Source organism: Apteryx rowi, unplaced genomic scaffold (assembly GCF_003343035.1).
Source record: "Apteryx rowi isolate R43461 unplaced genomic scaffold, aptRow1 scaffold_30, whole genome shotgun sequence".
Taxonomy (NCBI): domain Eukaryota; kingdom Metazoa; phylum Chordata; class Aves; order Apterygiformes; family Apterygidae; genus Apteryx; species Apteryx rowi.
This window is the reverse complement of record NW_020449419.1, coordinates 3,014,092-3,032,359: the sequence shown is the minus strand read 5'-3', so window position 1 is coordinate 3,032,359 and position 18,268 is coordinate 3,014,092. Positions and strand designations below refer to the sequence as shown.

At 37.5% G+C, this 18,268-nt stretch overlaps 1 protein-coding gene across 1 annotated transcript in view; it reads left to right on the top strand.

Annotated features, from left to right (window-relative positions):
• Window positions 1-18,268, top strand: part of GRID1 (glutamate ionotropic receptor delta type subunit 1) — a 555,021-nt gene that overhangs the window by 484,848 nt on the left and 51,905 nt on the right. Inside the window, exons 9-12 of the mRNA XM_026069970.1 lie at window positions 10,356-10,457; window positions 12,006-12,203; window positions 14,286-14,610; window positions 16,009-16,147. Coding sequence (XP_025925755.1) covers window positions 10,356-10,457; window positions 12,006-12,203; window positions 14,286-14,610; window positions 16,009-16,147 — 764 coding nt within the window. The remainder of the gene's footprint in view (window positions 1-10,355; window positions 10,458-12,005; window positions 12,204-14,285; window positions 14,611-16,008; window positions 16,148-18,268) is intronic.

Genomic DNA, 18,268 nt, shown 5'->3' with positions numbered 1-18,268 from the left:
CAGTTTTAGTCGTTCACAAATTAGTTTATTCAACCCTTAGAAGAACTGCATGTACATCTTGTGCTATAGCAACTCAGCCATCTGATTCAACAGCAGCATTGCTACACTATGGAAAGTTATTCATATCTTAAAGTTGCAAAAAGTGGGAAGAGTGCAAATGGGCAGGGGTAGGGGTTATCTTCCTGTTTTACAGGAGAAAAGCCTGCAAGATCCTGGGAGAAGATAGTTCCAATTTATTTTGAACACTGCTTTCCTTGCATTTTGATTTTGTCTTATGGAAATGAAATGCAAAAATTTGGGGACAGAATAATACTTGCCAGCACTCAATAGAGAAATCAGTAGAGCATAATATTCTTTTTCATATTGTTTTCATCATTCCTATGATTGTTTCATTTAATACTATATCTTTTCCAGTACTATGTTACTGGAGCGTCCCCCACTAATTTCTTCTGTTTACTATTATCAGTGTGTTGCTGTCAACGCTCCTTCAAAGAGTAGTATTAATTGAAGCAATTTATTCTACTAGAGCTGGAGATGGCCTGTTTATACTTCAATATAATGAATATTAACAGGTTACATTTATCTTGTCATGTGCTGTCAGCTCCTTTTTCCACTTCATGCAGATTTGCTGCCCTGAACATGTTTTGCTCAGGCTTGCCACAGTGGAATATAGGTGTTTCTCTGTGTTATGCAACAGATCAAAGATCATCAACAACTATCACAACATGGAAAGAGAAACAGTCCTGAGTTGGCATCGCGTGCTACTTCACTGACATGATGGCACAGTAATGTCTCATTTTGCCTATTAATCTTATTTGAGCCAAAAGATAATATTAAAAATTTATGTCATTCAACATAATATAAAATATAATGTATACCTAATATAAAACACAAAGTATATGATACTGATACATTCCCCACAGGCATGTGAAGAAGTCTTACGCTGCATCAATAAAAACTGTAAGGGTTACAGAAAGCTGTTACTTTAATTCTGTGTGAAATTCCTTAGTCATGGTACTGTGGATAGCTACTATATACACAAAGGCATGTATTTGGGTTCTTCAACATTAGTAGTATAAGGCATAATGTTTCTATTCTTGCTTTATGGCAGAGAGCTCTGTTATATGCAAAATAGTTGGCTCTTGAGAACATGACCATTACATTTAATTGAACTGAGCTTTGGCTAATGAAAAGCATAAAGAAAATCACTGCATCTCCCTTCAAAATATTTGATATTCTTTGCAGTGAAGAACCATAAATACAGTGGGGCAAGATACTGCTGTGTAATGCTAGGTGAGGTCAAAATCATTGCTTGCAGTGGAACTAGTGAATTTGTAGAGCAAGAGCTGAATAGATACTTTTACACAGGCTTCTAGAGAATGAAGAATTTTAAAGCTGAAATACCTCTACCAAAGTCTCTGTTTGAAGTCATCCTCTGTCCTCCTAAACTACCCTCAGAGTTTTGAGTTAGGTGTTGTAGTTTTTCCCTCTAGGCTTTCCAAATCTTTTATGTATGAATTATTGTAAATGCCATGGAGAGACCGACTCTACTCTCTGGGCTCTTACCTATTCTCTGGATGATAGTGGTTTAATACTGTAATTGATCTTACATGTCAAAAACGTGCTTCTGACACTAATCTACATTTTCTTTTGATTTAAATTTTATCACTTTTCATTGTGTTTAAGCCTTTTGAATTATCCTGAAACTTACATTCCAATCTGTGTAAATTTTCAGCTTTTTATTATGCAGCTTCTGTCTGAAGTACATTTTGTTCCCACAACTTGAGAAGACTTGTATTTTCTTAAATCTTAAATAAGAATTCCACAGGATTATCCATGGTGATTCAGTTAATGGTACTCTTCTCTCTTAATTGTGAATGAATTCGCTTACATGATTTGAAGGGCATTATGCTGCTGCAAGGCCAGTCTTCATGTGGTATCTTAATCCTAGGCATTTGCCTTTTATCTCGCACTGCTTCTTGGAAGAGCAGTGGTATATATCTGTTTCTGAACTGAGTGTCAGTTCAGGTCAATTGTTCTTTCCCATTCAAATCCCTCCTTCAGTGTTTTTGAACTTTCTTTATTTTCTATTCTAGGTCTATGCTCGATTAAATTTATGTAAGAGTAACTCTCAGGCTTCACTGGTATTATGTATGTTTACTAAGCCGCAGCACATCTGTAAGTGATCGTTGGCTGGGACCTTAAATTGCTCCTGTGCACTTTTTGCATGGTTGCTCCCTGGCTGTATTCTAGCGCTGGCTTCATTTCAGCACCACTGAATGGATTTTTCTATTGGGGAAGAAAATACTTTAGATTTTCAATTTCAGGAATTATGCCATCCTCATAAAGACAACGCCAGTACTTTTGACCTTCATGAAAGATAAATATGGCCAAGCTAGCCTTAAGATGGTGATCAGTGGACTCACCTGGGAGGTGGAAAAAACAGTAAGATCCCAGTCTAAACTCTGCCCTACGGGACTTGAACCAAGTTGTTCCACATTTGTGGAGAGTGTCCTAGTCACCTTTGGCTGGAATCTGAGAAACCTAGAATCATGCAAAACACAGGTTTGACTCTGATGGTCCTATATCTCTGGTAAATGTAGGAACCACCAGGCTGTCAGGCTGTTCTTTGATTTCCTTCACAACAAGCGCTTATTTCTTGGATGTAGTAAACTTTTCCCGTGAAAATTTATTTTGTTAAAAAATACCCAGACAAATTTTTCTCTTATCTATTTCTCGTTTCACAGTCTTCATTGAAAATGAATGAATGTTTCCAGGAAATGGATTGGATTCCTTTTGAAAGATTCGCTGTAGATTATTAGCAGTCTGCAGCAATAGTTCTGTTCTTTTATATCTAGTTTCATGTCTGATTTTCCAATTTCTTAATCATTCTTAGCTTAGATGTTCAGTTACCTCTTTTACTCTTCTTGTCTAAACTGGCTCCTCCAACCTAGTAATTGTCCTGTTCTCCCTTGCTTTTCTTCCAGCATGCCTAAAACTTGTTCAGACTGATGCTAAACAGTATTAAGACTGTCTGCTCTTTACAGCCAGGTTGTGACTGCTCTCTGTGAGGCCTAGTACATGAGTGCTGTGTGTGGAGTTCGTAATCATGCTGGCACTTTTGTAGCTGTGCTGTACTGCATGCTCCTCACCCATTTGCAGCCTGCTTTCACCATACACTTTTTTTTAACATTAATTTCCTTGTTTCTTTCTTCCATTGAAGTGTCTCTATTTCTCGTATCTTCCTTTTGCAGAAGTGTTTGCTTCTCTTTATGCAAGATGCATGTTATTATTTTATGTCTGTTTTTACCATTCCTATTTATTTTTCTCGCTGTTCTAGTCTGACTTAAATTTGCAGTGCTTCTCAATTTTGAGGTATCTTTACATTTTCAATATTTTGATTTTAGTAATTTGTGTCTATTTCTTGTTCCAAATCATTAATAAAACTATTAAATAAATAAGATTTTAATCCTGATTGGCCCCAAGCTACCTTAAGATCTCTCTCTTCATCTTCATACAGCACACTTCATTGTTGCTTAGGAGATAGCTTATAAATCATGTGATACTGTCCTTTTTCAGGAAATTAATTCAAATTGTCTTGGGTGAGGCTTCATAAGACCCTGTATGAAACACAAAACAAATTCAGATAAAAGTATATTGTCATCTTCATTTCTGTTTTCTATTAATTTTGCAATACTATTGAAAAAGCAGTCAAGTTTGTCCAGAATGACTGGTTCATTATAAAGTATTGCTGCTTAATGGTCATCCTCCTATTATTCTCTAGAGATATTTTATTATCATTTGTATGGCACCATAAATTTGCAAAATACTAAAACCAGAATAAGCTGCATTCTTCTCTCTGAAGACCTCACTTCTGTAAAGGCCCATTTAAGCAGCAACAGTCATGTCAATGTGCTTCACTATCCTGCACAGGAAACCAGGGTACTCTAGGATGTATATCAGAGTCGTGATAGCCCCAGGAGAGTCAGCCCTCTCCTAATCCTCCATTTCTTCATACATATTGGCTAGTCATTGCTTTTAAAAGGCTTGCTGTCTCAGGAGATGGAGGATGCCATTAGCTGAAGTATTGGGAGTGAGAAAGAGCAGCTTTTCATGATCTCCCTTCCCTGCTCTGAAGTTTTACAAAGCAACTGCAATCCTTGTGTGGCYCTGTAATAACAAACTGAGGGCTATGTGTTCATATATATTCTCAGGGTACCGAGGTGCTTTCAAGCAATACAGTGCCTTTGTACAGCTGTGATGTAACATATTGGTGATGGATATTATCTTAGAATTAAACTGGAAAGGTTGGGTTAGTTTTTAGGTGTCCAAAGATACAGATATGTGTCTAGTGATGCTCTCAAGGTGAAGACAAAAGTGACTTAAGTAGCTGTTCAGGAGGCCTAACCTGCTTAAAAATTTCGAAGGGTGCATTATGTATATCTGCATTTCAGAATATTTAAATACTTTGTTAAATCTCACAGTAAAACGTAAAACGTGTGTTCTAAGTGCTTGAACTAAAATAGAAGTATATGTAGGTGACGACCGGAATCAGTTCACCTTCTCCGGTTTGGTACCCCAAAGGGTGTAAAACACAGTGGCTGCTGAGATAGACTACTTTTTTAAATAATTGCTTATTATCCTCACTACTGCTGACATGTTGTTAACAGTTTTTCTCAGATGTCTTTTATGATTGGATTTTATGTTTTTCTAACCCAATATCTAAGAGTTGCTTTACTGTCTCTTTTCTGAGTTTGGGCACTCAGGGTTCCTCACCTACTGTGATACTTTTCTACCTAGAGATCACAAAAGCTGACTCAAGAATTTACCTCTTGCTCCCTTCCCAGTAAGTCCCATTAATGCATAACAAGTGAAAACTGTGGGCTCAATTCAATTGCCTGAATTTATGCATGACGTGATATAAAATGCCTTTTGGCTTTAGAGTATCCTGCCCTCCAGCTCCTGGTCCAGGACGYGAGTCTTCTATAGATTTTTTGTTATATCTGCTGGTCCCATGTCCCAGCCCCTAAGGCACCTCAGGTGGCACACAGGGCTATATTTAGACTACTGAATCGAACCTTCTGTTTCTGCACTACTTCCAGGTGGCATACCAAAGCTTATTGTCCTCATGATTATATTATGTTTCATAGGTCAAATATGCCTGTTATCCACCTCTCTTTTCCTTGTTGCAGAACTTGCCATAGACTGATTATACTTGTCCAAATATATTGACATTCCAATTATAAGAATTCCAATCCCACTGTGGATGTTTGGAAGCAGGCTGCATCTTTAATACAAATGAATGCAGAATGTCAGAATAGAATAAACCTCTAGGAAAAGATCCCTTGAAGGTCTTTCACTGCAAGCAAGGTAGGGTTATGCTGGAACACAGACTACTAACTTAAATCAGTTCAGCTAGTGGTCTTGCCCAGTATCTTGTCTGTAGTAATGGCTTTAAGATCATGTTCCGGAGTAGAAATCTTAGAATGTTGCTACTAATCATGCTGCTGTTACAGAAAAAAATCATATCAGTCAGTGTTTGGATTTGCTTAGAAGCATGAAAATCAATACCTTTTTATGTTCCTAATCCTGTTTTATGTAATTATGGATTAACTATGCAAATGCATCATTCAGATTTTTTTTTTAATTTTGCTTAATTGTGATCCGTATTCAAATGAAAAGTTTTTGATGCCTTCAAAGCAACTCCAGGCATAACAAAAGGAAAGGCTGTTTCAGTGAGTCCTGATACTTCCTTATAAAAGGACGTACAATTCAATCTGTTGGTGAATCCTACCAACACCTTGCTGTGAATGATATTAAGTGATAGCAAATTCTCTAGATTATTGATATACTGCATTTAAAAAAGACTACTGGTATTACATTTAAATATTTGCTTTAGTATTTAAACAGAGTTCCTTTTACTCCTTTCTAAGGATTGTAACATAGGAATGTCCAATTTGCTCCACTTTATTTAATTTAGCTACTGTTTTATTTCATATTTTTCTCCTCTAAACCTTAATTTTCTTGAGCGGGAGGGGGTCAATTAGCATGTTTCTTTAAGATCCCCTTTTATAGTGTTAAACATTTCAGTAAGTGTTTAGCCGTATGCTGCAAGACTGACAAAGAGAGTCAGCAGGCCCAACATGTAACATATGTGTACATGGTACAAGGACATCATATTTGCTATACATTACACTGACTTAAAGTTTAAAACATAAGCTGTCATCAAAATTAAATCCATTTCAGTTCAATTTTAATCTAAAAGCATTGCCAGATTGATTGTGAGTGGCATAGATTGATTTATTTGACTCTGTACACAGAACAGCTTTCACGTTCACAGGAAACGTCCTTTGGGTTGATAGAGGTATCCCTGTCTCATGTCAAAAGAACCAGCTGCCTCGCTCTCTCTGGCTCTTCATCACTCTGTCAGAAGTTCTCCAGGTTTCAAGGCAGGGGTTCCCAAATTTAATTTGCTTGAATAGTATAATCTCAGCTCCAAAGAGTCACCAAACAAAAGTTTTCAGTTTTTGGTAAGGTAGAAGAAGTATGATTTGGATTGATCGTAACCCTTTCAAACATTACTATATGTCTGCTAAAATATTATCCTGTTTTATTACCTAAGGGAACCACGTTTTCCTTGAAAATTAGATCATATTTAAGATGATGTCATACATAAAATGGAGTTACATAGCAGTGGCATACATTATTTTGACAGTTATTACTCCATCATAAACTTAAATATTGTAGATATAAATATTCATTGTTGTGGTGTAAACATTAAATATTCACTTTTTATGCTAATGTCAGCTTTCAGCTATAATTACTATATGTTTGGGATAATTTTCATCCTCATTTGTTTGGGCCTGAGACAGACCCTTCATGTAGTCCAGTGCTGCCAGCATTCACAGGGGAGACAAATAAAAGTTCCTGATTCAAGGAATATGTAATTATGGTGCAACACGAACACACATGCTTTGTACATAAACAGGTGTGTAATAAATACATGGAGGTTCATGATGACCTCTCAGTGTGATCTCCCTTGAGGAACTGAATAGTTTGAGTAAAGTGTGGGGCAGCCAGGGGTCACATCAGTAACAAAGTCGTGAAACGCTTTTGTGGAATTTGGCTTCTGCCTTGCTGATGGGAGCTCAGAGACCCCAAAGTTGCACCGACCTCAAGTTTTCTCTGGAGGTCCTGATAGATTTCAGCATTTTTTGGGGGGAGGAAATCACAGCAGGTGACATAAGGCATCCCAGATGGAGAAGACATTCCCAGATTGGATAGCCATGTGATTGTTTCGCTTATGTAAGCATGTGTGTTTAGAGCCAGATATTGTTTGCAGAGGTTGCAGACTGCTAAAATTGTCACTTTCTGTTTCCAAGCTTTTTCTTATTATTCTGGTTGAAAAATGCAGTAAATATTGGTAAAGATCAGAAGCATGTCTTGAGCCAAAATTTTCCAAGAAATTACCTTTTTGTCTGGATTTCACGGCTGTTTCCTCTGGTTTGACTGTAGAGGATGATGGAGCATCTGTTTTATGGCTAGAACTATAGGATTGCCAGTAATATGGCTATTTCAGAAAGAGGAGCTAGGTAGGTTTAAGTTGAAAAGCTTTAATAAAGTAGCTTTTTTCGAAATCTGATCTCCCATAACCCCATAACTTGAGTATAAAAAAAACCACAGACTGCCATAAAAATATTTTTTCCAGAGACCACGATTTATGAAATATATCCTACAAGTGCTTATCCTGCAAGTAGTTGTTTGCCATAATCAGATTTAAAAGCCCTGTATCTCCCATCAGCTGATGATTGTTGTATAACCTTTGGCTTCAGAGTTCTGGTAGGAACCTGGCGCTTATTTCTGCAAAGAATGAAACTCTAACAGTCTTATCAAGTAACAGCAGCACTTGTTTTGTTTAACAGTGCTGGAAATTAGTTTCTCGCGCACTGATCTTGACAGGTCAGCTGTCACAAATTGGTGTACGTATCTGTAAATGCATCAGTCCTATAAACAAAACTCTGTCTGCAGGAAGTGGAAGTCAAAATTGGCACACTTCTGAACAAATGAAATGTCCTGAAGCACAAAGATTCAAAGGAAATATCCCTTCTGGAAAAGGTTTTCTGCATGTTCCATTTGTCAACCTTATCTGCATCATTTGCATTTTAGAGACTGAAAAAATTATGTCTCAATGCCGAATGCTATGGAGTTCAGTGCTGAAGTGAAATAGGCTCCCTTCTCCTCACACCTCGCCCTCCTACATATAAAGGGAATCTTTGTTTTTCTCCTTTTGAACAAAATTTTCAGCTGCTTTAAGGGATTCCTGTTGTTGACATGAAATGCAAAATGCAAGTTATTCAAAAGTTTAATGTCTTGATATGAAATCAAATAGAGTTGTTGAAGGGAAAAGGAGTGGGAGAAGGAAGTGAAATGTCAGTCCAGAGGTGACAAAGTAATAAACAGATGTGTTTCGTTTCCTATTTTCAAATAGATTTAATCATCTTCTGTAGCTAGCGCGAGCCATTCTGGCCAAAACTACGAATGTATCTTTATCATACACTTACTGGGAGAGCTGAAAGAAGCTTAGACAGTGTAACATTCTTCACTGCTTCCAGACAAAATATGTACCGCACACAGCTATTCAGTCTTTGACCTCTGTTGAACCATATTGATTTACGTCAGCCGAAGAATTGGTCAATTTTTTTTAGAAATGGCAAAACTTAAGAAAAATTTGGACGTATTCAGACCAAGTGACTGATTTTGAATTTAAAAAAATAACATGGCTGTATGTATCTACCTGATATTGCTGCAAACACGTTTATGTACAGAAGTTCATTTGCCACTCCGAACTGACCTCCCAGGGTGAGAGTTTTCAGTCTTCATATCTAGATAGCTTTGCTTTCAGGAGTGTCATTAGAAAGCTTAATACTACTCCGTCATTCTCCTCTTCTGTCCTCCAGGTCAGCTGAATAAAAACAGACGTAGCTTAATTCTGTCCTTACCTGTGTCTCAGCTTTGAAGATTTACAGTGACTATAGAATAATTTTCATCAGTTTTACATCTGTGATAGTTGTCATGTCTGAACATTCACTGATTTTTCCTGTTCCAGTTCCCTGTTTATTGGTTTAGTGAAACAAAATAAAAATAAAACCATGCAGATCTCTCCCATCGCATTTTATTTGTTGCTTTGACTTTTGAGACTTTAGGATGAAACTGAAGTCATAGAAGTAAATCATGTAGGACATTTAGCCATAGGCATTTTCAGTGAAATAAGTTATTTCCAAGAAGGTTTTGACTCGTTACATGGAAATTAGCTTCTGGCAGGAAGAAGCCACATTTCACAGATCTTAGACTATGTTTGTTTTCTAAGGGGCATGCTTTCAGCTAACATCACTGCCTCCACAGATGTAAGTGTAGTATTGGTGCTTAAGACTAGAGCTGGAAAAAAAAAAACAACAATTTTTACTCAATACTGTTTACTACTCTTCAGAAAAAATGACACCATGGATTCTGTTTGAAGGCAAAAGCCTTCAAACCTGCTGCTGCTGAAGAGCATATTCAGTTTGAATAATCGAGAGGTCGCTTGAAATTGACTTTTTGTTGAGCTTCCTTTCAGAAAATGTAGTAAAATTGATTTTGAAGTGATACGTTTAATTGAAAAACAAAATATTTAGACATAATGTTTCATGGAGGTATTATGAAAATATATATCAGGCTGCAACTAGCAGGTGCATCTAGCATTGGCAGAGGTTATGAGATATTTGATCATCGGGAGCCTTGGAGCTTGAGAGGAAGAGCTGTTGTCGTTTTACTGATGAGGTAGAAGTAGGCCAAGAAGAGAGAAGATAGGATCTGAAAAAAGTCCGAGATAGAAGAGGAGACAGTTTGACACCATAGAATCTGTGTCAAGGATTTATAACTATCAGGAGCGGGAACGTTGTGCAGCTGGGGAAAAGGTTGGTCTTTGATATGCAGTAGGGAATGATTTGAAAAGTAGAAGGGGATCAGAGAGGGAAATATGGGACGGTGAGACCACAGATAATGCTGAGGACTGTCAAGCAGTATAAACTTACAAGAGAGAAAAGTCATATCAAAGTGATCTAACTGAAATAATATGACTAAGACTACAGATAATAGAGCAGTTATGTGACAGGCATTGATGAAAATTCATTCAGGCAAAGTACTTGTTTACGTCTGTCCTCTGAATCTCTCTGATTCTGTGTTTAAAAAAAAGCAAAAAACTTCTCATCTTCTCTATATAAATACTGGATTCAGTCAAGCTACTGTTAAATGTTTATGTAAATATTAAAGGATTTCTGCCTAACAGTCCTTCAGACGCACTGTGCTTTCTGTTCTAGTTGGCAACGTGGGACTCTGAAAAAGGACTGAACGGCAGCCTACAAGAACGACGTCTGGGCAGTGACTTACAAGGATTGACACTGAAAGTGGTGACTGTCTTGGTATGATCCTATTTGAGTTCAGGAAACAAAATGCTCAAAATAGAAAGGATATGACTGAATATTTTGGGTGCTTCCCTCAGTATTTTTCCCTATCATTTTCAATTCTGCATTTTTGCATGATCAGTTACATAAGCAAGGAAGATAGATGATGGCCTTTTATTAGTTTATGTGAATCTGCAGACAGTCAGAGATGCAGAGCCTGTGTGTATTTGCTTATGCTTTTTTTCTGCATCAAAATTCATACTGGGCATCGAACCAGCACAAGGCACAAGTGGGACAAATTTCAGATACAGCACTCTCAGATATGCAGTTTCTAGTGTTTCATGGATTTTTAAGATCAGATGGGCCAATTATGATAATCTAATCTTGGCTCTTGTACACTGCAGGCTGTAAAATTTAATTGTTTCCTCCATCAAGCTCATAACTTTCAGTTAAGATAAACTGTGTCTTTTAGAAAGACACAGTCTTTCCAAAAAATCATTATGCTGTTGGGACTCCTGTCTGTTACTGTCCTGGGTGGTAACAGAGCTCCTGTCAGCTAAATGCTAAATTGGGAATAAATTAAATTTTGACTGCATTTCTGCCTGAATTATAGTATACTTTGCTGATTACAGGCTATAGTGTCTTTTGTGGTTTTTTTTCTCCCTCTTTGACTGGATCAAGGTTCAAATAGGAGGTGCTGTATGAGCTCATAAAGGCACTCCCCTCCTCCGCTCACCCCCAGGTTTTCTTTCCTCAGTCTGGTAACAAGTGAGGTTATGCCCTAGCTTAGATGGGAGGTGAGCAGAGCCAGTCTAAGAGAATGACAGTACCACTTTGTCTATGTGGCCAGTTACAGTGGCTGTGAAGCCAGCAGCCCTGGCTTTCCCTGACAGGATAGTAGGAATCCCACATCTGACAGAAAACATACCCCCAAATGCTGTTTGCTTCCAAAATGTACTTTTATAAAACACACCAAGAACCAGTGCCCCTGAGGACTATTCTTTCAATTTTCAAAATCATAAATAATCACAAAATGCAGCATTTTTAGCTCCTATTTCAGTAGGTATCCTGGAAAAAAGATTAATCATTGTCTGTAAAAGATGACTTTCTAAATCTCATATGCTCTGAGATGCACAGTAGTAATGTTCCTATCTAGGACTCACTTGCTTAACTTACATATCTGTATCCTAGACAGTTAGTTAGGACACTATGGTATGTGTCCATGCCCTCTTTATTGTCCATGAGAAGAGGCAGGTGTTTCCAGAGGGCAATTCAGCCTGCAGACAGTGGGAAGCTGCCATGGAGGGACTAATTGTCCTCTGGAGGGTCTGCCTCTTCTCATGAACTGTGGACCTGCCCTTCAGCTGCTGAAGCACTGGTGTCTGGTGCCGTTTGGGATGCCTGTGGTATCCTGCCTGGCTTACAGCTGTTGCTTCAGGAGGTTGCAACTGTCTCAGAAGTCTGCCCTAGGCTGTCCAGAGTTAACTCAGGAAACATCACTTTTACTAAGCAGACACACTGACGAACTTGTTTCAGGTATCGGCTTCGATATTGTTTTGTTCTCAGGAAGAACCTTTTGTGATGGTGGCGGAGAACATACTTGGGCAACCAAAACGATATAAAGGATTTTCCATTGATGTCCTGGATGCACTTGCCAAAAATCTGGGCTTCAAGTATGAGATATATCAAGCTCCTGATGGTAAATACGGACAGCAGCTCCAAAACAGCTCCTGGAATGGCATGATTGGAGAACTCATTAACAAGGTACACAGAGGAGAAGCTGCATGAAAAACAGACTCTTCAAACAGAGTAGGGCATCAAAGGTTTTTGAGAGAGCTGTTGAAATTCTCCCCTTCCTCTATTCCAAATTCCAAGAGACTGAATTAGGATCAAAGCTTCAATTCAAAAGACTTCTGAGCTGCACGTGATTTGAGTATGGTCTGAACTGTGCACTTTAAGACCCTCTATATAGGATAAGAACTACAGTCTGTTGTTCTATTTACTCCCAGTTGATATCAGCATAAATTATGAGTGCAAGTCTGTGTGTGTATAGCTGTCAGTATGAAAAGGGAGGGCATGTATGTGTGTTTGAGTGAATGAGTGCAGAACGCAGAGAAAGAAATAGGTGTTCTTCAGATTTTCCTTGCTATTATTACTATTTTTCATCATTACGTCTTTGCTACTTCATAGGTATGACTTTCTTTGGGTCACCTTCTTTGTGGCAATGCGTTTGATAATAATCAACTGTTTGACTCCAAAACAGGAAATGTGTCCCTTGTAATATGCTGTAAAGAAGTGTTTTGAAGAACCAGAATTTAAATTGATTTCAAGATTATTTATTCATTTAAAACAGAGAGGACCAGATTTTTTTACTTAATTACAGGCTTGTAAATCAGGAGTAAGTTAAGTGAACACCTTTGAAGTAAATGGGAGAGTCCATAACTTACAATCTCCAGGAGAGTGAAATTAGAATGTATTTTGTTCATGTTCTCAGTATCTGACATGGGACAAAAGTTAATCAAAGGAGGAGAATCAAAAGAATTAATATTTCATGTTGTTGCCCTTTATAGAAAAGGTTACTCTTCTGCAGTGGAGTTATTACTGAAAGTAAAAGCTTTCTCATTACCTAGTAAGTAGGCGTCTCAGTATCTGGTAAGTAGATGTTTAGGAAGAAATAAAAGCAATTAAAGCAATAGCAAACATGCATGTGGTAATGGGATATTCTCAGTTGGTGCTAGGAAATATAAAGAATATTCTACTTATTTTACCTTGATATAAGCTTTTTGAATTTCATTGATTTGAAAATCTAGTAAGAAATCCTGTGAAATTTCTTTGGAAATTGCTTTCTTTGAAGTAACAAAGTATTGATAATGGTATTTTTGCTACTAGTCTTTCTGCTGACTCCAAAGGTTTTCAAAGCAGACCTCATTCACCTAACACTGGTCCTGTTTTCCCAACAAAATGCAGAGATACAAAACAGAAATACATTTTTTAAGAGAACTGTTTTTATTAAGATAGAAAAATATTCAAAATCTAATTGCAGCTCTCCAAAAGATTTGAGAATCTTATTTAGTAATCACAATTTTATCTTTCATTAAGTTTGCATACTCTTAAAGGAGCTTCTCAGTGTAAAACCTACTCACTTTAAATGTTGAGGTCAAAGCAGTTTCCAGAGCTAAGTTGCCTTTGGTGCATTCCTCCAGTTATTAGTTTTTGCAAGCACATTATTCATTATGAAAAACAAATAAAATCTTCCCCCATTGGCATATGAAATCCTTTCATGAATACGGAAAGTTGGCAACCTGCCAAGTAGAGCTGCAAATACTAGCTCTACACAAGTTGCTACTGAATACACAAGCTAAATAAAGTTTGCATGGAAAAGGAATATGGATATTTTTTAAGTAATCTTGGAATAATAATAGAGTAAAAGAAGCATTGATACAACTATAATAAATATAAATGGTGTGTATTTCTTATTCCTTGCAATGCACCAGGTAAATATGGCTTGGAGTTTTAGGCACTCTTTGGAAAATGAGTGAGGCATGAAGGTTAGATAACTATACATATATATACACATATATAGAGTGTGACTCTTCCTGTTCTACAGTGCTTTCACAAGTTACATTTCAATATTCTGCTTAGAACCAGTTCAGTAATTAATGTCTGAATGATGAAACTGTTTCTGATTTTATTTTAGTTCATCTAAACATGTTAGGCTACAGAAAGAAATGCATGGAACCACTTGCCTTAAAAAAAAAAAAAAAAAAAAAAAAAAGGTCCCCTTAAGGCTCACACTGGCGGAATTCATGAAAGGAAGAAATCTGACCTGTTGCATTTCTCTCACAGAGAGCTGACCTAGCAATCTCAGCCATCACAATAACACCAGAACGCGAGAGTGTTGTGGACTTCAGCAAGCGTTACATGGATTATTCAGTGGGGATCTTAATCAAAAAGCCCGAAGAAAAAATCAACATCTTCTCTCTCTTTGCTCCTTTTGACTTTGCGGTGTGGGCTTGCATTGCTGCAGCTATCCCTATAGTTGGCGTCTTGATATTTGTCTTGAACCGGATCCAGGCTGTCAGGGCTCAGAACTCTTCCCAGCCAAGCCCTTCGGCTTCCTCCACTCTTCACAGTGCCATTTGGGTGGTGTATGGCGCCTTTGTACAGCAAGGTACCTAGTCTCTTATAAAACCACATTCAGAAGTTTTCTGTCTTGGATAAAGCTGTTTAGGACATGCTAGGCTTGGCCAAAATGCTCTCAAAATGAAAGAGAAGCTAGGCTTATACAAGGAGGTAGTATGTTTTATTAACCTAGCAGATGAAAAGTGGTAAGGAGGAGGTAAGTTTTGGGGGTTATGATCTGTTTTTCTGTCTCTCAGCAAGTCTAGTAAAATAAAACTGCTTTCTACAAACATTTCTACCTTGTGAAAAAGATCACCTGATAGTTAAACTACAGAGCTACATTAGAGTACTTCTCTAACTCAAAAACCAGCACCTTTTCCAATAATTTAAGTTTAGTTTTATAAATGTACACATTTTTGAATTAATATTTCTTTGACCCAAATAGCAAAATGATTCATAGCCATGTAACTAAGTTTGCACTTCAGGTATCTGTAGACATAGGACTAAGCCTATTGAAATTCATGTGTGTCACAACCATTGCCAAAGTTATTTTTGTGTGTAATTTTTTGCAAAATCTGCCCATATAGTTTTCACCCCATAACTGTAATACTAATAGTATTCTTTAAAGGCAGTTTAGCTGAATGCTAACATAAGGAGCATTTGTTAACTTTTTTCTACCTTTTTTGTTTATTGCACATTGTGGTTGCAAGCTTCTAAAGCTTCGTCTGGAAACTCCAAATTGCAATACTGCTAAAAAACTTGGCCCTTCATCTCACTTGAGGTGGCATCCCTAGTGGGTTTAAGTAAAATAAAGGTAAAATAAAATTACCGTAAACATACACTACAGTAACTAGTACCAGCTGTAAAGTTTGGTCTCTAACAAAGTCCAAGCATAACTGTGTTTGAAGCTTGCTCAAAAGAGAAATCTTAATGTTTGAAATGTAGGAAAGTGTAACAAATAATGGCACTAATGCTACAGTATTTATAGATGTAAATACAGCACAGATAACACACAAACCATTGAACGGTTTTGTGTCTTTTTCAGAATTTAAAATATCCATTGAAACTGGAACATTAACTAAATTCTGAACACTGTAATGATTTAACTCCTGCACATTAGTACTGCTTTACCATTAAACTTTCTTTATTCAGAATATTATTGATGTTCTGAAAAATTGGTCCTGAATAATGATTGAGGGGAATTTTTTTCAAAGACATTTTTCTAGGACAGTATCCAGGGCAAGAGGTTGACTGGAGAAAATTTTTGTAAAATAGTAGTCTTAACAGAAGTAGTGCTTTGCTCACAGTGAAAAGGTAGTCTCTTCCTGAAGGCCGAAAGGGAAACGAAGAGGCAGAGGGGTTATTCCAACAAAGTTTAACACAGCAGGCCACACATGGGGTGATCAAATAGGGACATTCCTGAGACCTGTGTTTCCTCTACTTGCAGGGAGTGAATCTACTGTCAATTCTGTGGCTATGCGCATTGTAATGGGCAGCTGGTGGCTCTTCACCCTTATCGTGTGCTCATCCTACACAGCTAACTTAGCAGCTTTTCTCACTGTATCAAGGATGGATAATCCTATAAGGTAAGAGTCCCTTCTTAACAGGAAGCTGAAAACCTGGATTTCACAGAAATGTATTATCCATTTGAACACTCATTCTTGTGAGAAGGAGATAACTCTCTAATAAAATATTCTGCTTATTTTCAGTGACTGCTTTTCTCTTCTCCCCCACTCCTCCTTCACTCTTACAACCCCCAAACAGTTTTCACAGGTGAATGGAGGGGACAATGGCACTTTAATTGTGCGTTTTTCAGGGAGAGAGAGATATCTCTCATGTTTATTTGTATTTTGCTTAACTAGAGCTCTCACTGCTTCAACTACGTGCATTTCTTTGTTGAACATTGGAAGGAACTGCTGCCTCTAGGGAATTGTATAACATTTCRCTTCTCACCTTCAATGTGTAATTTTATGTTCTCAATATTTTGATATGCCTTGTTGTTTATAGTATTATTTGCATGTAAGATAATACAGGATGTAAGATAATATAGGCAGTCTTTTAAAATACAAATGACCAGATTCAGTGGGATTATTTGCAGAAGAAGGTTCTGCTCAAAGAGGAAAAGGTAACCAAATTTGACTCCAGGATAATAGATGCAATATAGCAGTTGTTTTATTAAATTTATATATAACTCTCTACATTTGTGTTGACAATATCATGGTGATAAATTACAGCTCCTGTAACAAACCCAATTTATCTTGCACCTTTGACTTCTTTCACCTGCTGTCTGCTTACTAATCCATGTCCCATAAGAATACTTTTAATAAGCCCAGCCTCTGAGCAGCTCAAGAGAGCTACTGTTTGTTTGGTGTTCACATTATTTCCAGCTTAACTTTCCATTGCCTACTTGTCAGTAACATAATGCTTTGAATGGGTATGGTATAATAATAATAAACAAAAACAATTTTTTAAAATAAATTAGTTTGGCCAGTTTTTGACAGTAATAGAAATAAGAACTCCAAGTAATTTCTGGAAATAACATGAGAAACTCAACAGACTAAAACTACCTCAGAATATCTGCAAGGCCTGGCTGTGAGGCCTCATGCTATATTATCGGAATAAAGTTAAGCTCAATGAATACATTGGTGTTGAAACCTGAGTCAGAAATCATTATCTGGAAAGCTTGAATAATGACCTTCTCAACTATTTCTGAAAGTCCTAGTTCTTTCATGGTAGAAAAAATTGTCTGTTTGGTCTACCGAGCACCTTCCAAAACTCAGGTTCAGAGGAGGACAAAAGTGGCATGAAGTGCAGTGAAGAATCTACAAAAAGAGGTACAGATTCAAGAACTGAACTCTGGATTATTAGATGAGGCCTTTAAAGTGAGATATTAAAGCATCTGCAAGGGGGTTTGATTCTTGCTCTTATTAAATTGAAAGTATGTTACTAAGAATCTTGTTGGGAGGAAAGATATCTCAAGCTAATCATTTGGGGAAAGGATCTGTTTGGTGTTGTCTGGTGACTTCAGAACACAGTCTGCCTTCTAATTTTGAAGATGGCAATTGATGAATTGTAACTATAGACCTTTCTACACCTAATGGCAGTGCCACTTTCCAGGTTCCCAACATCACATTCCACTTGTACAAGGTGAGAATACAGGAGGCAGAAAGCACTCTAAAGTGATCTGCAAACACCAGTAAAGTAATTCAGGTGCCAAAACAGAAATGTCTAATGTCATTTAAATTGCCATAAGGTACACTGTCTGGGGTCTGGTTGGCCAAAAGGGCAGGAGTGTCTCATAGGTCCTGTCAGCCTCAGTGTGGTTGATTCATATTGTCTGGGGTGTCTAAAGTGGTCCTAGATGCTTTGGCATAGGCACCCAAATCATTCCCTAGGTAATTTGCCATAGCAGCTGTCAGAAAACTCTGTTTTGACAACCAGTTGGTATGACTGAGCTAGTTAAGGGATTGGCTTGTCYTGGCAGCTGTTTGACAAAGTTAGCAGAATCTTCCTTAGATTCTGCTACTGTAAGAGATGCTTCTTGTCTAAACCCTCCCATCAAAAGCTGCCAGTCCCTCAGGAAAGAGGAGATGGGTGTAAAGAAAGAGGTTATCCAGATCCTTTCTTGAGCCTTCTTACATTTCTAAGCTATGGTGAAGATGTTTTCATGTCCCCACTCTTTAGGAGAAACATCTTCTAAATTGTCG